Source organism: Cynocephalus volans, chromosome 18, assembly GCF_027409185.1.
Source record: "Cynocephalus volans isolate mCynVol1 chromosome 18, mCynVol1.pri, whole genome shotgun sequence".
NCBI classification, from domain to species: Eukaryota; Metazoa; Chordata; class Mammalia; order Dermoptera; family Cynocephalidae; genus Cynocephalus; species Cynocephalus volans.
The window spans coordinates 13,006,365-13,027,758 of NC_084477.1; the positions used below are offsets into that span (position 1 = coordinate 13,006,365).

General features: G+C 42.8%; 1 protein-coding gene across 4 annotated transcripts in view; it reads right to left on the reverse strand.

The window, feature by feature from the left end:
- The window catches only part of MTR (5-methyltetrahydrofolate-homocysteine methyltransferase), a 95,880-nt gene that overhangs the window by 25,828 nt on the left and 48,658 nt on the right, over window positions 1-21,394 (reverse strand). For all 4 annotated transcript variants that reach the window (XM_063082704.1, XM_063082706.1, XM_063082705.1 and 1 more), the window contains 7 exons: window positions 16,260-16,439; window positions 14,112-14,228; window positions 13,662-13,802; window positions 7,406-7,495; window positions 6,127-6,279; window positions 4,916-5,023; window positions 3,669-3,769 (listed from right to left, as the gene is read on the reverse strand). In XM_063082704.1, coding sequence (XP_062938774.1) covers window positions 3,669-3,769; window positions 4,916-5,023; window positions 6,127-6,279; window positions 7,406-7,495; window positions 13,662-13,802; window positions 14,112-14,228; window positions 16,260-16,439 — 890 coding nt within the window. The remainder of the gene's footprint in view (window positions 1-3,668; window positions 3,770-4,915; window positions 5,024-6,126; window positions 6,280-7,405; window positions 7,496-13,661; window positions 13,803-14,111; window positions 14,229-16,259; window positions 16,440-21,394) is intronic.

The window sequence follows — 21,394 nt, forward strand, 5'->3', positions numbered from 1 at the left end:
AGGAAACAGGGCAGTCTAGGCAGAGACTAGCTCTATGAAGGTCCAGAATCATGAACCAGCTGGATGCCCCTGGGGGCTCGAGGCTTGGGGAGCAGGCACGGGTCACCATTACTTTACATGCCTTCTCACCTTGACCACAGCCTCCTGCTTCACCCCACATGGAACCCCAACTTCCTCAACTATCCCTGGCTTCCCTCTGTCAATCTGGGCCATACCCCATGTCTGGAGGCCCCTCCTTATACACGTTCTTGTATTTTGCCACATGAGAGACTAGAGAGAATAAAAATGAAAGTTATGGAAAACACTGATTTTTCAATCTTTCTAAAGTGCCTAGAACAGAGATATAAGAGCAGGCATTTAATCTGGGATTCTAATTTAGAAAGAAAGAAAAATGCAAGCTGCACTAAATGCTTCAGAAAAGGCATCCAATACCATTTAAGAATATGTAGAATTTAGACAATAAACACTGTAATATGAGACAAAAAGTCCTTTCCTCTCCAGAAGAAACTAAAGGAAAATAAAAGTGCATCTGCATCCTTTGAAGGGGCCTGAGGCTTGCTGTCACCTCACCTTTACTTCTCGGTGAACTGCGGTGGCAGCAGGCCGGCTGCTCCTGCAATTCACACGTGCTACCACTAGATGGAGGCGCCCTACCAGTCTACGGTCTCCAGCCGAGGTTTACGCCTATGGTTAAGCGGTCCTAACAGGGTCTCTTGCCATTTCTGCTTTTCAAAAAAATAAAACAAATTCTTGAGAGTCCTCCCTTGAAAATATAACATGTCAAAAGCCTCTGAAACAATTAGCAGTGAGCATGTGAGGTGCTCAGCAGAGACTAAATTAATGTGCCCTTCACTTAGATACAGTCACTTTTCTTACTCAGCTGCACACTCCAACATGACACAGCTGCAAACTGTTTCCATGCTTAACCATACATTGCTTATTTTTTACCCATACTAGACAGCCATATTAATAACCACTAATTAAAATATGTCTCATTATCCTTTCCACCAGATCCATATCTTTTAAAGTACTGTATGTATGGTATATAATTTTTAAATTTCTATTGATACATTATACTTTTCCTTATACAATTAAACAGTGTATTACCTATTAAATGGGAAAAGTCCACATTTGTCTTTTTGTAATTATTACTAGACAGTATATCTAAAAATCTATTTTCATGTAATCAAATACCTAATCAAAAACATTTCTAAATATTCTAAATTATTTCTTAAGGGGGATCTGGAATATTTAAGACATTACAGTTTAAATTGTTTGCAAGTCAAAAAAATACTGGAAAGTCAAGTGACATGGTACAAAGTCTCAGCTTTTGGTATCAGAAGGCTTGAGCATGGCTTGCCATTTACTAGCCATGTTACCATAAAAAAAAAAACCACTGAAGTTCTTTAAACCTCAGTTTTCTCATCTGTAAAAAGAGAAATACAATAACTCTTAGGCAAGCAGGGCGGGACCAAAACCATGAAAAGACAGGAAGGATGAAGGAAAAGAAAGGAAAGGAACAAAAACAAACAAAAAAACTAGAAAAAGACAAAGAAAAAAATCAGTTACATAAAAGCTCTGTATAAATTGTGAACTGGTAAACAAACTCAAATCCTCAAATTCACAAATTCCATTGCATCACACCATCTTCCCCATAAAAAATGTGTTTTCTGTCTAAACAGAACTATCACTTTTAGTTCTCTTTATTCCCCACAAAAAAACCCAAAAAACAAAAAACAAACACACTGTTATCATTTCATGAGATTGACTGTATCAATGACAAAAATCCAGAAAAGAGAAGGATCTGAGACTGGATGGTTTGCTAGACTCAGCCACGAGCTGGGAGATTCACCTAAGCATAGCAGCCTGGCACTGACCCTCGGCAAAAGTTCACATGAGCATGTGAGGCGGACCTCCAGGAGTACTTATCTGCTAGCTGACACCATAAAATTAAACTCATTTGTGTATTTGTAAAAAGAAATTGTTTCATCAAGAAGACGTTTCTCCAGTTACACTTACTAGCAAAGATAAGCAAACCTTCAATGCACAAGACAGAGGGACTGGATGTGTTGCAGGAAAGCCTCAGGTTTAATAAGAGCCTTCACAACTGCTGACATTCAGTTCCAGTAGCACCCTGGAGAAATGCCAGTTCTCCCTGGCCTCTTGAAATGTCTTTACTGGTGGAAAAAACATTCTTAATATAATCTTCCCAGCAAATTATCCATTGGTCAAAATAGGTAATAATGAAACACATGACAATGATATCTCAAGAATCACTTTTAGAAAGTCTACCTACAAGTTACCTTATTCAATGATTCTTGTCCAGTTATTATGATGCAATGTGTAGCTGGCAATTTAGCCTGGTAAAAAGTAAACTTCTTGAAAGGAGAAAAGTCAACTAAATCGTTTTGTTGTCTCTAGTACAATGCCTGGTATGCAGCAGATGATCTATCAGCATTTATTAACTGAACTGAATTTTAACTGATTGTGATGAATGCAAATAGGAACTAACAACATCAGGCTTGAGAACGTGAGACAACGGCAGAAATGTCTTGTAGATTATAGGAAGTAAACACCTTATCCAAATATTTACTATATATGTAAAATCACATTATAACCACCAATCTCTAATGTTTGTCTTCTTTAAAAAAAAAAAAAAAGAATACATAGATAGAAACAGCACTCTTCCTTTCTAGGACAGGAGAGAATGCTGAGCCTTTAGACGGCGAGTGACCAGGCCAATGCAAGTGCGTGTGAATACGGAAGGAGAAGGGGCCCTCCTGACACCGCGCCTCCATCTGCAGCTTCCTGAACGGTTCTTGCCTGCACTTAATCAGCCTTGAAGGAGAGATGGATAACAATGTTGAGAGTAGTGAGGTGACTTTTACTTGACAGCCGAAAAGAGAATTCTTAGGAGCACAGCTATAGCTCCAGCCAAGTCTCTCTTCTCTGTCTAGAGAAAACAGCACATGGGAAAGAATCCATGACTCACAAGGATTACTGCTTGAACATGGACATGGATCAGAGAAGGCATTAGTTACATTAGGCTTTTCACTGTAAAGAATATATTGAAATCTGAGCACAACACACACTTACTATAGATCATCAGCTCTCACATGGAAATAACTTTATTTTTTATTATGAGATATGTCAGAAACAGGTTTTACTTGTATACAATATTCCAAAAACTAGCTTCATCATCACCAAGAACATGGTTTTGTTCTAAAGCAAAGCAAGAGAACTTGTACAGAGAGAGCCTTCCCAAGGTCTCTTAAGATCAGGCTCTAAAATCTGACAGTTTATTGAGAGAAGAAAGGAAATGTGATGAACACCACTGGCCGTGGGAAGGAGCTCGACGTTCCGGCCATTAGAGCCTCGGTCCCACTGTCTATGCCCAGAAGCCTCCTGGTTGCTTCAACTTTGCTTAAATAGCTTTTACTATCCTTTTTGCCCTTACTGAACACATAATAGATAAAAATTACTAACTTACTTCATTTGAAAAGCTGTGTTCACTGTAGAAAATTGAAAACAGTAAATAAAAAGAATTAAAAAATAACCTCTAATATCTACTGCTATATCCCACTCCTCCCACCCAATAAAAAATTACTGTTAAAACACTTTCATCTTCAAATAGAAAAAGCGTTGAAAGAGGTGAGGTCCTAACTTACCGGAAATTATTGCAGCCAAGGACCACCCCAACTATGTTCTTGCCTATGTCATGCACGTCGCCTTTAACGGTGGCCAGCACGATGGTGCCTTGGTAAGGGTCCTGGAAAATAAGTCAAGCAGTTATGGCAGGGTCCTTTAGAGCAAATCACCTGGTTCTCCAGAGCCAGACACAGGTCAGCATAGAAAGCAATTTAATACAATCAAGATAACCTCAGAGATGGACCCAGGACCCTATATGTGCTATTCAGGCAGAACTCTGTAAGCCTGAGCAGTTCAAGGAGGACCACCCAGCTGGTTAGCCCAAGGGGCTTCAACCAAGATCATGGGTTCCATCATCTCTAAGAATAGCTGAAATTCAAACACAAAACAGTCCCACAGCTGAAGACCACATCCTTAACTGCAAAAAAACCTGTCTGACCAAAGTTTATTGTGAGCAGTTAAGAGACAGGTAGGGGAGAGAGGGAGGAGTTGGTTAACCGTAAATTTTCCAGCAGAATCTGAAAAACTACCACAACAGCCCAGGTACAGGGCATTGTATTATCTTTCTGTTTCTTTAACACTCTTGTCCTATGCACTGTCAGCATCCCCTCCCTCAATGAAAAAAAGAGAGAGAGAAAAGAAAAAAGACAAGCAAAGTGAGAGGGAAATAATCATGTCTGTCTGAGCCGTTCACAAACTCAGATCAACTTAAGAATTCAGAATCCTAGGGTCAAAACTGACCCAGAGTCACATGCAAACAAGGCAAAATTCCCAGTGATTTACTCTGGTGGTGCTGCCAACAAGAATTAAACTGAATCCAGAAGTGGTGCCAAGGACAAGAGCAGTAGAGAGAGAATACATAGTTAAGAGCTTTCCAAAAAGAAACACTACTCAGTTAGCTCAAGGGCAGAGACAGACCTTTGTAGCTACAGTGTCTAGTACAATACTTGGCACATGGCAGGAGCTTTGTAGATGGTCAGTTAACAAAGGAATGAAGGAATGAACTGGTTTTGTCTGACTGAAATCATGGGTTTTGATTAAAAAATTATGTCTATATTAAAAACTTCATAAAGCCACATTTAAAGGGAAATGCCAGGGTATTCTGATACTTGCTAAAAAGAAGGGACAGACGTTAGATCATTTCCCTATTTTATCTTCAATGAAAAACACAGCCAAGCCTGACTGCTTATTCCCCTACCCCCACTGTAACAAGAGTCTCCCAGACCAGCTCCTTCCAGGGCCCACAGGCCGGGACAAAATGACTTGCCTCCTCTTCTACTACGCCATTAAGCACTCTGGTTTCTTCTCTTTCTTTTTCCATGAAAGGGATGAGGTGGCCCACAGCCTTCTTCATGACCCGAGCTGACTTTATAACCTGGAGAAAAAGCAGAGTCAGGCACCCTGACCAAACCTCAGAATGGCTGCTGGTGGCCACTTGTGAAACATCAGCTAGACTAAGAATGCGTGCTTGGGCCTTGGGCCGGCTGTGCTGGAGTCTGCTTCTGACAGGTGGGCAGGCTAAGGAATAAGCTCCCTGTGGGGGCCAAGCAATGAGGAGCAGCAGGAGGAAAACAGACTTTGGATCAAGTGTTGAGATTTCTGTCCCCTGCACTTCTGCTGGTCATTTGTGGCCATCTAGAAGGCCCTCTATCACTTCTCCAAGTTCCACATATGCTTCAGGTTCCAAGCTTCTCCTCAATGAGCTCATTCTCAGCCTTCTCAATCCCCAGCATTATAACTCACTTAAAACGAAGCCTACGCTTAAGCAAGAAGAGCGCCTTTTCATTTTTTGTACGGCTCACGGCCCTAGCAACTACGGCTCAGCAAGTGTTTGTTAACTGATGTGCTTGGTCACTGCTGTAAATCAAAATAATTTTCCTTGAAACATATCATTTAATGTACCACTACTTAAAATAGCAATATTTTTTTCAAAATATGCACCCTTAAAGATGGACACTGGCTGAGATAAAGTCCTAACAGCTTAACATTTGTGAATCATTCAGTAATTACAACCCTAAGATATGGATGTGGTCTTTGACCCATTTTAAAGATGAAAATTGTGGTATAAAGGGTTTAAATAACCTGATGACAAAAGTTTAAATACATCTTCATGGATCTTTAATTTCCTTAAAAAAAATGATGATCACTTGCTGTTCAAATCAAATCATATCAGGAACTTTATATTTATCTTGGTTTTTATCTTACTTTTGTGGGGAAAGAGAGTATAGGGGTAAGAGATAGACAGAAAATGAGAACATAAAGGTTACAACACTGAGGATTTCCAGATGACCTCTAACCTCCACACCACTGTAAAGACAGATTTTTCCAGACCTGACTCCTAAGCACATCTAGAGAAGGATGACAAGACAATGTCCTCGATCTCTTATCCAAATTAAAACCTGAGAAATGCACCCAAACTCACTATTTATTAAAAGACCAAGATTCAACTGTGAAAATTTCTCCCCATCTTTTGCCCACCTGTGGTAGAAACATTTTTCCAGCTCCAAAAAGATCACCAACAACTTTCATGCCGTTCATGAGGGGCCCTTCAATTATGTTCAGAGGTCGGGGATATTTTTCCTGGTTTAACCTGGCTTCCTCAGTGTCCTCAACAATATATTTTTCAATGCCCTACAATAAAAAAAAAAGAGGAAAAAAGGCACATAAAAATTGCTTACATCCAAACAGTCTACAAAGAATAAATCGTGGAAATGCTTAAGAGCACAGGTTCTGGAATCAGACTGCATGGGTTCAAATCTGGTTCCTAGCACTGATTCAGGCGATTCAGTAAGCCTCAGTTTCCTTAATTAGAACATCAGAATAGTACCTACCTCATATGTTTACTTTGAGGATTAAATGAGAGAACCCATGTAAAGAACTTAGCTGGCTTTACTGATACAAAGTGAATACCTCATATATTTCCAAAAAATATGATGTATATGGTAAACACATATAATTTTATCTGTCAATTTTAAAAGATTTTTTAAAAAGTACCTCAGTAAGCGTGAACTATTAGTGAGAAAAGGAGAACTAACAAGCAAAGTTCAAATGCACAATAAAATAAATTTTATGTCCTAGTGATGGAATAGAGTACACATGAAGAAATATCTGTGGTGAAATCAGTGTGTTTTCTCACTGTACTGTTAGGGGCTCGGGGAGGAATGACACTGGGCAGGGCCCTCAGGGCAAGTTCAAATCCACAAACTTCTGTGGATTTATCTGGCCTCCCTGATGAGCCCTACTCCTCTGAGTCACCCGGGTCGAGGATCCTTGGATGTGGCTGACTAGTTCCACAAACTGAAATGTGTCAATCTCAAAAGGTCCGAGAGTTGAAAGCTAAATTCTAGAGCCAAAAACAAAAAACAAAAAATTTCTGAAAGTCTCGACTCACAAGTGAGAAAACTGATGCCAAGAGATTATTTATCTTGCCCAGAATTCCCATTATCAGCAGAAAAGCCAGGACTGACTGACGGCAACTTGGTCTAGGGCAGGGTTTTCAGCCTCGGCCACGCTGACATGGGGCTGGAAAAGTCGTTACTCTGCGGGGCTGTCTAGTGCGCCATAGGATGTGTGGCAGCGTCCCTGGCCACTAGATCCCAGTAACACCTCCCACGCACAGATGTGACAAAAAATGTCTCTGGTGGTGCAAAACCTCCCCAGGCTGAGAATCAGTGGTCATGGCACGCCCTCCACCAACAGCAACAGCAGCAGCAGCCACGACGGCCACCAGGCTCTGGCACAGGCGCCCGTGACTCACCTTCACGAGTGCGTACTCCAGGCGTTCTTCGATGGAGCCATCCCTCCACTCGTCCGTCTGAATGACTTTCTTCCCTCCTTTGCCATGAGTCTGAATTGAAATTAGGATCAAGAAATGCGTACAACCACTTAGTGAACTATTTAGCAGCTTTATTTTTCTTTCACATTTTTAGCCCCTGGAAAAGTGTCCAGCATGAATTAAGACCTCAATAAACGTTTGAAGGAAGGAGAAAGAGAGAAAATCTTTGAGGATTTGAACTTTTAGAAGAGAGATAGAGTGAGGTTCCGTTTTTTTCTTTCCATCTTTCCTAAAGATAACTTGGGACAAAATATTTCCAGGACAGAAAGAGAACCCCTACCCAAATCTGATGAGTTTTCAAAGCTCTCAGCAGAGATCACCATTACCCACAAACAACTGTTGAGAGTCTGTAATGAAGCTAAGTCAGAAATCACCCTGGAGGTGGACATACTACGAGGTGTAGGACACAGACTGTGCTCTCGAGGACTTTGCCATATAATCGGGAGGCACAAAACACACAAAGAAAAGTACACACGAGAAAGTACATGTCAAGGGCTAAATGTGTAGACAATATGGACTAGGTATAGAGGATCAAGGAAGGGACAGTCACGCTAAACTGGGATGGTGAAGAAAGGCTTCACAGAAGCAGAGTGTTAGGAAAATGGAACAATTTGGTCAGGCTCCCCTCGCCCAGGGCCAGATAGGAGCAGTTTCGTAAACACTGTATGTGTGTGGGTGGAGTGAGTGCACCCACACGGCGCCACTTTGGCTGGTGTTTTCTGCCTCGGGCACCCACCCTGCGTGGCCATGTTTTTCCAGACCTGCAGCTTCCAAGGACCATGTGGCTGGTTGCCTAGCTTATAGACCTGCGTGAAGGGGTCTGGTGACCCAGCCTGGCGTGTGAAGGGTTTGAGACCCAGTCTGTGAATGGGCTTGAGGGGTCTAGGAGCTCCAGACCCAGCCCTAGCTCAACCATCAGCCCAGTCGGTGCAGGATTACCAGCAGGCAAAAGAGCCACAACAACTAGCGTGGTTGCCTAGCTTTATTAGGAGTCTTAAGAGGAGACATCCAGCAGAGGGAGAAAAGAGCCATGGTCGTGTCACAAACAGTAAACTTCATTACTTTGGTGTTTTCTCCATTTCAACTAGTGGCACCAGCTGCCCAAACCAGATGTCTCAGTGTCATTCCTCAATCTCCTGCATTGCTCACGTTCACTCAGTCCCCTTGTCCTAATGATTAAGCCTCCCAACGTTCTTCTCGCCACCCCAACTTCCACTTCCGCAGTCCAAGATCTAATGGTCTCTGCAGCTCACAATCACTGTGGGCACTGATCACCTTCCAAGCTGTAGCCAGAGGGACCTTTCTAAATGCAAATCTGATCAAACCACTCCCCGGTGGGAAAACGTTATAATTCCCCCACTGTGTAGAGGATTCATAAAGCAAATGTACTTCACAGGGCCTGGTTTTCCAAAGTCTCACAGTTTCAAATATTGACCTTGCAAAGGACAAGAAATTTTCCTCAGGCTATAAAGTCTCTGGTGTAAGATAAAGATTTGTAACACAGCAAGGTTGCTGGTTCAAAGCCAAACTAGTTACTGACTGACATGCAGAGTTACTGGGAAACTGCTGGAGGGAGAGGGCATGTTTGCTAAGATCAAGCTTTTGTTGATAGGACCACTTAACTGCCTTGCTGGAATGTCATCTGGCTTGTTTCACTGAGAGTTACCAGCCTATATTGTTAAACTATAGCCCCACCTATGTCTCTTCCTGTAACTTCCTGGGCTGGAGAATAAATGCAGGAAGAGAACCCCAAATCGGGGTTAATTTCCCAAATGAAAGGGATGACTCGCGCTTGAGGGATCCGGGGAAGTTAACTGCTTCAGGGCTTCTCACTGCTCAGAAGAGATGGGCTTTGAGTAATCCTTTGTGGCTGTCACCCAGGGGAAGAGGGATGACATATATGTGGGGGGCAAAGCAACACCACTGCTCTTGGACACAGGACTGACTCTCCAGCAGGCCACGCACTGACCTGACCTGGTTTTCTCCTACAGCTTTGTCTTCCACCATTCCTGGCAAGCTTCAGCCATCTGGACCATTCCCGTTCCTCACATTCTCCATCATCTCTTCACCTCCCAGCCTTCGCATTCATTTACCTGACACACATTCATCTAGCACCTACCACAACTGTGCAAGGCCCTGGCTCAATGCAAACACCCTTGCCCTGGCATGACCACCAGCACCACATTCTATCCCCAAACCTTGGCCTGGCTAAGTCCCAGTCCTCTTCCAGGTCTCACCTGACCCATCACTTCCTTTGGGAAGCTTTCCCTGACCACCTCCACCTCTGGGGTCAGAGTCCCCCGCGGCAATCTTCCAGCATCCTGTGCTTGCCACACTGGATGACAACCACCTCCACATATTTCTGCATGTTTCACTGGATGGTGGCTCTGAGAGGACAGGGCACATCTCTCTTTCTAGTTAGATCCTCCACATTCAGTGAAGTGCACAGCACAAAGCGGGAATTCAGGAAATGTTAGCTGAATGAATAAACGCTAAACAAAGACTGATTCTGCTGGAGCAATGTTTGTGCGGGACAGGAAGAGGCCAAGACACAGAGGGCCAGAAATTCACGCCTTGGAGTTGGAGTTAACCTTGCAGGCAACTGTGTGGACAGAGGGGAGGGGCTATCACTCAAAGTTCTGAAGCTGCAGAGGAACACTCAAAGGAGCATTTTTAAGGAAACCCCACAAAGGGAAGAATGTTTTAATAGTCCATGAGGAAGGCCTAGACTCAGTGGTGGTAACAAGACGGAAGAAGAGCATAAGCATAAGGGTATTAAGTAACCAACGAGTAAGAAAGAGAGAAGGAAGGAACTGGGGAAAACTCCAAGATTTAGGGTAACTGGAAAAATGACAGCACAAGAGCTCTCTCGTGTATCAAAAAACCCAAACAAGATGGTAATTAAAAAAGAAAAAGTCCTTCTAATGCTCACATGCCCATCATTTGATACTTGTAAACACCATTTGTTCTATTAGCCACACAATCAAACAATTCCTGCCTGGGGGATGGAGTTTCATGAGTAAAAACAGGGCAGAGTATTCCAAACACTACTGAAAAAAGGAAATGATGTGTTCCTTCCATCAGAAAAATGCCACAGTGTGCCACACATATGGGGCAGGGAGGGGTCAATAAATATGTGATTATGGACAGAGGCAAATGAAGACACAAAGGTTAGTAAAGATTTCTCTTAAGTTCTGGAGGCTGCAATGAATGAACACTGCCCCTGTCTATGGCAGAACTCCCAACCTGACGAACCCGGCTCAGAAGACCAATACTTAATACGAAACAGTACCATTTAAAAGCAGTTTTTTCAGAAGTACAGAGGGTACAGTGAGCCCACCTTGCCTTCTAATCAGGTATTGAATCAGGAGTCTCCATGACATAAGATGCTGCAGTTTTCACAGACCAAGGTAGACCAGACCCCAGGCACGCTGCGGAAGCTCATTAAATAGACAGCTATCAAGTTAAGTGACAAGCAATGGTCAAGTCCCTCTGGCCAACTCTTCATATCTGCACATGTACGAGTATAAAGCTAATGAGAAAAACTACCTCCTCCTGCTCTACAGTAGCTTGTGCCTCACAAGGGCTCCATGGGGATGTGGGTTACCACTGCACCAGCATCAAGCGGAGTCAGCTACTCCAGAGAAAGCCAAAGGAGGACGTGCACTCAAAAGGCAAGGAGAAGGATCAGGGCCAGATCGAGGGACAACCTGGAGGCTGGAGGAACTTTCCCAGAAAAGTATCAACAATATTCTCAAGATCCAAGGTCATTCAAAAGCCATCCTCTCCAGAGCAGTGATCTTTCCAGTCCAGTGGAGGAGGCATGACCTCCATCAGGGTATGATTTAATAAATAAGCTCCATGTAAACTATACGCTACCATGAAGCCTGAAACTTTTTACTACCAAAAATAATTTATTCATCACAGGTCAGTCTACTAAATTAGGAGAATTATTTTTTGAAAAAAGCTCATTACTCCCCAAAGGTGGCATTAGAGAGCCTTTGAAAGAAGTAGAAGTTTTCCCACCATTTTCAATGATGTACCAGACAGGAACTTGGGTGCAGGCTTCACCATTTATTAACAAAAAGAGATAATCATTCTTTTCTAAGAAAAAAAATTCTTGGACCCTATCTGCCTCATAATATTCCTGCTTTTTATGCTCCATCGGACTCAGTGTATCCCGAGAAATTGCTACAGAACTGGCAACTCCTGGGAGTTATCAAAGTGTCCCTGGTTTGGTTAATTCCCTAAATGGCAACAGAAGTCACCTGGAATGTGGAGTTAGCCTACTTGACAGAGGGTCAATGGCTTATACAAAGTTCTAGTGCTTACATTAGGAGGCAATTTCTCACACAATGGATTGTTAAGCTCCTGGAATTGCTATGAAGATTTCCCTCACTTCGGCTGTGCCTCCAAGGTTTTGCCTCCAAGGGCAAAACCTCTTAGCAGCTCAGCATGATATACAGAAACAAAAAAGTTGTGCATAAATGCTAAAAGTGAAGATGGACCAAAAAGAATGCCTGACATAAAATACAATGCCAACAAAACTTTAAACGGGAATGGTCTTACAAATAAGGAGTCCCCAATTTCCTGAGTAAGAGCTGCCTCCTCTGAACAAGTGGGAAAAGATGAAATGGCATGTCGTTTCATGAGTTAATTAAAAACTCTGCAGTACACTCTATGATTATAGAAGCTAGGATGTCTCTTCGGCCTTCAAAAGAACCTTATTTTAGTCAGCCATTAGTGAAGGACCCCCTACTAGCTGGAAGATAGGCTATGACTGGAAACTGAACGGTTTTGAATGCTTGTATCTTGATAGTCAAAGAATAAGGAAGGGCTAAGCACTTTGTTTATGTAGGCAGAAATAGTCTTGGAAATAGGAAAAAAAAAAAAAAAATCTAGGGATTATTTCTTCTATAATGAGCTGGAAAGCAGAACTCGATTTTTTTTTGCAACAACCAGAACCTGAAACATTCTGTCCTGGGTTCATATGAGAAATCAGAACTGTTTTAAGGAACTGAGAGAAGGGTCATATGTGTGCTGGCGTGGGGTCTGCACTCCAGTCAGCTGTACTGAGCCTAAGGCTCCCACAAGCAGTGTCAGAATCTAGGACTTGCCACCAGGAAGGCTGATAAATCAAGGATGCAGTTAGTCCTGAATTCTCCTTCTTCTATAATAGTTTATTTCTTATTAATTAGTAGAAAAAGTTAACAGTTCTGTCAGAGTTAAGTTCAGGTGCTAACCTGGAAAACATAAGCAAAGTTAGCAATATACACAAAAGCGTCCCACCGCTCGCCCAGCACGCTTTGTGGGGAAAATGTCCCCCTGTGCTACCACTCTCTCATACAGATTAAAATGCAAGCTTTTGGGGGTAAAGATCTCATCTTCCCTTCAGCTGAATTCTAAGCAGCAGCATACATGATAGATACTTGATATGCCTAGGACTGTGCCCAACATATAAGCCAGAAGTGAGGAGCTGGTTTTTTAATTAGCTATCACTATTCTCGTTCTTATATATCAAATGTGTACAGACCTCAACCTGAACTGCAGAACCTTGACACAGATGGACCAGATCCTAACATAAACAGGCATGCAAACCTTAACTATAACAGTGGGGAGCAGGCAATAGTAACGCAGCCACACAGAAAACCCAAAACAGCCACTTTAAATGATGAGGTACAAAAATACCAAATAAAATGGAAAGATGTTCCCGGTACACTGTTAAACAAAGATGTCACCAAAAAAGCATCTATAGTTCCATATACATATATATTTTGCATATACACTTTACAAAAAGGAAAAAACCCTACATGACCAGAAGATTATAACAAAATCTCAACAGTGGTTCACTTTTGGGTGGTGGAATTATGAGTAATTTTTATTTTCTCCTTTTGCTTATCTGTATTTTTTACATCTTCTAAAATTATTATATGGCACTTTGGTATAAGAAAAATAAATTTTACATTTTAAAAATAAATTTAAAGAAACCTAAATTCAGATTACTGAAGCAGTCTAGATATGTTCTGTTTTTCCTTCCTCTGGAACTGTGTAGGAATTTTCAGTGATCTAAAGACATAATTAAATACTTGCTTGAATTCTACGATAAAGGTCTAATTGTAAGTGACTAATAAATTCAAAGATAAGAAAAAGCTATCCATTAGAACACTTTTCTCGCTACCTGGGCATAACGTAAGAGCTTTTCAGTGGCCTCAGGGTCTTTATTCCAGATCAGATCTTCACAGAGCTTGAGAAGTTCCTTCTGGATGTCATCATACACAGGGAGGTTTCCAGCATTCACTATCCCCATGTCCATACCAAACTAAGGGAAATAAAAAAGAAAAGTGAGGATTTCCAGTGATACCCTAAATCAGGGATCAGCAAATTTCTTCTGTAAAGAGCCAGACAGAAAATATTTTAGGCCACAGTCGGTCACAACTACTGAGCTGTGCTGTTGTAGCAGGAAAGCAGCCACAGACAAGGCATAAGTGAAGGGGTATGGCTCTGTCTCAATAAAACCTCACTGGCAGAATCTGACAGCAGGCCAGAGGTAGCCCGTGGGCCACAGTTTGCAAACCCCTGGCCTCAGTAAAAGCTGATTTCCGCCTGGCAGACAGGTCTTCTACAGTACCTTGATCGCATGGTAAAGGAAGACTCCATGCATTGCTTCTCGAATGGCTTCCATTCCTCGAAAGGAGAAAGACAAGTTGGAAAGACCTCCACTTATTCTGGCTCCAGGTAATGTTTCCTGTCAAAAAATTTTAAATGTGAAAAAATTCCCCTATTCTGCCAGAAGCAGAAATCACAACTCTTAAGCTTTATATAGGAGTGGAAAGTAAAAAACATATAAGGCTTAAAGTAATTCAGAGTTCTTGTTACTAGACGTAGATCAAAGCTTGCCATGTTATGCTGTCACGGAGGCACTGTTTCATAAATAGTTTTTCCTACCAGACTCTAGTCTCCCTAAGGTAAAATACAAAATTCTGCTTTATCTCTGTATACCTCTACAGTGACCACAATAGGGCCTAACACAAAGTGAGTGTTCCATAAGATGTTTGCTGGAGAAATGGCAGAGAAATAAAGAGCTAGGAACAGTGCATGCAGATGTGTGCAAAAACACACACACAGAAAGGTAGTGAGAAGTTCCTTATTCATTGAAAGCACAAGCTACTAGAAGGCCTCCAGAAACTAAATGAACAAACTTCCTAGTTCACTATAAACCTGACCAGTTATAAAAGGGCAGAAGGAAATTGAGGTTCCCACACACCTGTGACATCGAGCATCGGAGGCATGTGGAACAACCAGGAACTCTCGCTTACTGTCGGGTCAAGTATAAACTGGCTCAAGCACTTAAGGAGACAGCTTGTCATTTGTACTGCTATGACCCAACCATTCCACTTCTGGGTATATGCCACAGAGAAACTCAGGCATGTATACCAAAGATACATACACAAGAACATTCATAGCGACATTATTCATAAAGCCCAAAAGCTGGAACAAGCCAATGTTCACCAACAGTAGCACACTTAATTGTGGCATAGTTATACAATGAAATATCATACATTAATAACAAATGACAGCTATAGGAACACATATGAATCTTTAAAATGAGGTTGCATAAGGAAAAAAGATCTAAAAATCTTACGATTTTATTCATATTAAGCTTAAAAACAGGCAAAGCTAAACTATATCATTTAGATATTCAGTTGATTCTTATTATTTTGTGGTAGTTATATTCTAAAGTCACTGCAAACACTGAACTGGGTAATTCTGAAACACTGCTCCTAGGTGAAATACAGGGTTGCGCTCCTGTGAGCCTCTGGTCACAGCATTTTCACCAACCAATCAATACATAACCTAGTTTTATGTGTGTTTGCTCAAAGACACCTTATCTAATATATATTGCTGATTGCTGATTCATGAACACTGAAATCACAGCCAACAGCACTATAACTCATGCCTGAACAAAGCTTCTCTACTACCACATTTTCTCTGTACGGCACATCATAGCCTTCCCTGAGCTTAGGAACACTAGACAGCACTAGCGCTATGTGTGGGGCCCATTTCAAAAAGCAAAATCACCACCAAAAATGTGAAAAACATGGCATTAAATAGATCGCGAAAAAGACACTGGTTTATAGAATGAGAGCTGAAATAACGAATAGATCGTCACCATGTTCAACCTCCCCTGGGAACATGTGTGTCAGCCCACTCAAATTTTTTATCACTCTATGCATGGGTATATCCATAAATGCCTGCAAAAGCACATGAGTATTGATTTCGGGGGTCACAAATAAATCTTAATGAGTAGGTGATTTTGCAAATACACAATCCATGGATAATGCAAATCGAATGTACATCTGTAAGTGATAAAATTATGAAGAAAAGCAACAGAGTAGGATCATAAAACTCAGGATGGTGGCTACTTCATAAAATTCAGGGTGAAGTATAATTAGAAAAGGAGGGACATATGGGAGCACTGGTCATGCTCTATTTCAAAACCTAATGAAAACTATTACATGTTTCATTATTATTTATTATATTATACATTTATGTTGTATGTATTCTCCAGTGTGTGTCACACTTCACAATTTAGAATAATATTATATAAAAGAAAAATAATAAAGGCCCCTAAATTTCAAAAAAACAATTTACTAAGAACAAGAATGTCAACATTCCCAGCCAATAAATACATACACTAGCTCTCACCAGTCACTGGACCGATTTGATAAAACTTGAGCCATGTCTTGGGTAGAAGAGAGAAAATACACAAACTTACTTTAATGGTTTTTGTTGCATAGATAAAATTAACAGCATACAAGTTGTGTTCTTCCATCCCAGTACCAATGGTGAGGATATTGGGATCAAAGATGATGTCATTTGGATTAAAGCTCAGTTTTTCCACAAGCAGATGGTAGGCCCGGGTGCACACACTGATTTTGATGTCTGTTTCTGTTGCCTGGGGAAAGGAGCAAAAGACGTAATTTGAAAAGGAAAAATGAAATGTTATCTATGAAAACAGAGCACATTATTTCACTTATGAAAAGCACTCAAGTGTCAATGCTTGGATTTCATAGAAATCTAAATGCCAAGCAGCCTCTCTAGTCATTTAACAATTATCTCAGAGGAAGTACTGATTTAAAGACCCCTTTGCGTTTTCATCAACAGCTATACTCTTTCTGTAAAAACCAAATCTTACACACACATATATGGAATATTAATAAAGTCTTCTAAAAACTACATGCATATAATAAAAATTCAAATGCTACTAAAGAATAAATTGAAAATAAGTGTCCCTTACTCTTTTGACCTGCCTGCAGTGTCTTAACCCCTCACCAGCAGATTCAAAGATATGTATTTATTCTGCAGCCTCACCTATCACAACACTTGCTCATTAACATGTGCCTTAAGTCGTAACAAAAATTAGTCAGTAGAAGGCCAAACACTGCCTCCAGCGAGGCTCGCACCCCAGCTGCTTGAATCAGGGCCTGCACCTCCAATTTCACTTCCTCCCCAACCCCTCCCTTTCCCCCACTCCCTCCACACTGCTCCTCTGATGTTCCTGACGCCCGCCAAGCTTGTCATTTACTGCTGCCACTGCCCAGAACACATCCTGACATGGCTTTGCAGCTCATGCCTCTCAGGTCTCTGCCTAAATGTCCCTTTTCCAGAAGCCTTACTCACCCTCTGAACCAGCCCACCTCCACTCGTCCCACATCCTCCATTCTTCTTCAGAGCATCTTTCCAGAAGTTGTATTAATTTGGCAACTTATTATTTTTGGTTATTTATTACTTACTATTAATTTGTCAACTCGTCTCCCCCAGCTAAAATGTCAGTCTTGCTGTATCCCCAGTGCCCAGAGCGATGCCCATCAGAGTGGGTGCTTGACATTATTTATTTGTTGAATGTATGAATGTTGCTTTCACTCAAAGCATTTTTGAACTTTGTCATGGAAACTGTCTCCAGATCAAATTTACAACCTCAACACACACATTACTCACCAGTTGCATACTGAATGATTTCTGGTTGTACGAAAGATCAAAACTACTCTGAAAAAAATGAATACTTGCTATCACTATGGTGACTCCAAAAAAACAAGTCACATACAGTTCTGAAGGGCAATTCTAAATGAACATGACAAATGTGCCTGAAAAACGGCCAACCTCATGGAAATATGTGTTGCAGTCTCCTAAGATGACTACGTTAGAGAGGATGCCCTTGCCTGGATGTGAACTCTAAGTCTCTGAAAGAACCAGTTCCTGATCACACTTCCTGACCACATACTTCCTGACCTCTTAGAGCAAGCTTTCCAGGCCACCATGGAGATGAGGCTCAAGAACCTCTGGCAAACCCCCAACCTTCAGAAAGTAGTGGTGGGGGAATTGTGAAAAGAACCCACTCTCATTCAGATCTAGTCTTCTGATCACTCACCTGCTTTGGCGTTATTTCTCAACTGTTCTTAAGCACTCCCTGCTTCCTACAGCTAGTGTGCTTAGATTTCACCTCCTACTTGGTAAGTGCCCTCACAACTTAGCAGACCCAGAGTCACAGGAAAAGCAGAAAGGAAGGGAGTAGCCCACTGCTCCAGGCTTTGGGAGAGGGGGCAGGCTCTCATTTTCCTTACTTGAATTTCTTCAAGTTCTTACTTCCTCTGCCTTCATTCAGAGTGAAATGGTTAAGGCTGAGACTAAGATGTGCACCCAGAAAAAAGCAATCAGGAGCAAGTCACCCAGAGCTGCCGTTGGTCTTTGTGGTGCTCTGGCTAATGTCGGAACCCTGTCGACGTCAACAGCTGTAGTGCTCTTAAGCCTGCTCTTGACGCCAATTGTAAAGCTAGGCGACGCCAAATAACAGCTGTCGGGCTCTTATACCTGCCAGTAATCCTGTACCAACTGGGCCAATTGCCGAGCTAGGGCTGGGTCTGGAGCTCACAGACCCCTCAAGCCTGTTCACAGACTGGGTAACAAACCCTTCAGATGCCAGGCTGGGTCCCCAGACCCCTTCAAGCAGATCTATGAGCTAGGTAACTGGCCAAAAGGTCCTTGGATGCTTGAGGCAGACGCCCGCCTGCCTGCTTCACTAAAACTCCTCTCTCTCTCTCTTTCTCTCTCTCTCCTCTCCTCCCTTCCTCCCTCCCTCTCTCTCTGTCTCTCTCTCTGACACACACACACACAAGAATAGCAACAAAACTAAAAAGATACATTGGCGCACATGCGCACCAACTCCACACAACCTGCTTACAATGGATGTGCTAAACCACACCCAATGGGACCTGAGGTGAGGGCCCTGACCAGACTATTCTATTTTCCCAACAGTCTTGAAATTTAGTTCACTCTCCACCAGAGGGCCAAATAGAGTTCTAGGCTCTAGGTTCACAGCCCGCTAAGCTCACCAAGAGAAAAGGCATAGGGGGCTGGGGCTACCAGTGCTACCAGTATTTCTCAGTAACCTAGTTTGGTCAGCAGACAAAGAAGTCAAACTCCTGGTCATTTCTCTGTCTGAACCATGAATGACATCTTGCCGAGCTGGGCAGGCTGAGATGAGTATGTCACCCACAGCAGCACTGCACGTGGGACAAACAGGAGCATCCTCACAGGACAGAACTTCATTTTGAGGGCCAGAAAAGAGTCACCAACTCTAACCTCCATAAGAATGAAGCTCTTGACAAATTGTTCTCACAGCACTGAGCACAGGACCTATCACATTAAAAGCCATTCAACTCCTGTCTGTTGAATAAACAAATGAATCTTAGAATGACTAGAGCTGTGCTGTACAAGCCTCTAACAGAAGAAGGTCACATCACGTCAGATTCTCCCAGGCTTGCTGTCTTGTTTCCCAGCCAGGGCTGTGAGACAGACGACCAGTAAAGCCTCCATTGTGCTTGGGGATTTCACCATCCAGAACACAAGTTCTGCAAAACAGCACAACGGGGCTGTCCTCCACTAGGAAGGGCTCTCAACCCTGGCTACACATTACAACAACCTGGAGGAATTTCTCTTTGTTTGTCTGTCTTTTAATACTGATAAGTCATCCTAGACCAATTCAATCAGAATCTTGAAATGAGGCCTCAGCAACAGTATTTTCAACAGCCCCTTAGCGATTCTAACATACAGCCAGGATAAGAACCACTGATAGGTGAAATGTGGCACCTTCTTAGGCTGGGGTAGAAGAAAAAGTCAGTGACAATCTGAGGGGCAAAAGGAAGAAACAAATGTCTTTTATGACATCATACCCTGGGTTTACTCCTGAGCTGCAGAAAAGCTAGACGGTGATCAGCGGGTGGAAGGCTTTACTTCAGCAGTCCATTGCTCAAGTTCTGCTACAATATCAGACGTTTAGGGAGAAATGTGACAGAACAATTTTTGATTTAGTTTGTGAAAAAGAGGAAGACGATGGGTGGAAGACGCTTAGACTCTGCAGCAGTGCAGCCCAACAAGGAGCAGAGAAGGGGCAGGACTAAAGGGTGAGGACCAAAGCCCGACTAAGCTAGCTCAAGACAGGCCAGAGAGCACAGACGAAGCAGAGGCCTCTGCTGCTGCAGAGTTAAAAACAAGACGTGATGGAAAGGGATGCTGTGCCACCATCAGAGGGACATCAACAAGTTGGAAGGGAAATGCTGAAGGGATGCTTCTGAGGGGAAGACATGGTAAAAGACACGTGGTCACTGAGGGCAGAGGCTTGGTTCAGAAATCTGAGCGAAATCCTCCAGTGGGGAAAATGTGTGGGCAAAGCAGCGGGAGGCTGTGGTAGGAAACCTGGTGCAGGGCAGGGCAGCAATCCTGAGGGCAGAAGGGAAAGCACGGGGATGAAGACACCCGAGATCCCGCCTGCGTCGGAAGAACATGGAGGAGGCACCGGGCTGGGGTCGTGGGAAACGCAAACCAACTTGGAACATTTCCTGGCTAAAATATGCTCACCTGAACCCTGGGCAGAGCTCCTACACAAGGCAGACTCTGGATGCCAGATACTCAGGGATGGAGGGAAAATGGACGAGGCTTTATGATCCACAGAAACGAGACTGAGGCAATCTCTACACAGCTAACACTGGTGGGGAACAAAGGGTCTCAATGCAATCCAGTAACTGCAGAGGGCACCACTGAAAACTTCTGTACTTTTTTTTTCTTTTTGACCTGTAAGGGGATTGCAACCCTTGGCACGGTGTGGTCTGCACCACACTCAGCCAGTGAGCGCACCAGCCATCCCTATATAGGATCCAAACCCGCGGCCTCGGCGCTACCAGCACCGCACTCTCCTGAGTGAGCCATGGGGCCGGCCCGAAAACTTCTGGACTTTTAATGAAGGCAAAATTGTTTCAAATGCCACCCTCTAGGAGAAGATGCTAATTCTGTGGGGGGTGAGAGGGAGGAGAGAGGGAAATTCTGAATGCAGGTATCAATCCCTAGATAGAGCAGAGGACGGATCTGCTTTAGTACCTCCAAGGAGAGAGTGTAGAAAAAGACACAGCAGAAACAGACAGCTCAGAGGAATAGCAAAAAAAAACAACTCTACCAACTAGAGACATATTTTAAACCAATACTCAAGTATGTACAGATGAGACCCACAACCTACATGCTAGAGCTCTGCCTTCCTTTTAACAATCTGGCCCTAAAATGAACTCTATCCCTGCTTGTCTGCTCAATGGAAGATCCTACTTGGCAATGTCAATTGTTAAGGCCTGGATGAAGCAACACGGTATCCTAACAGGGGCTAATGATCCCACTCAACTTTTCTCCTCCAGGAAGAGAAATGCCAGGGGCAGATTGGGGAGCTGGGACACTGAGCGTGGGAGGTGTGCCAGTGACGTGCTGTGCTCTCACACCCCAGGCTTGGAGGACTCGGGACCAAGAGAGGCTTGAAGGCCTTATGTTCCTCATATCCCTGCCATATAACTCCATCCCTGAAGGTAAGGAGGG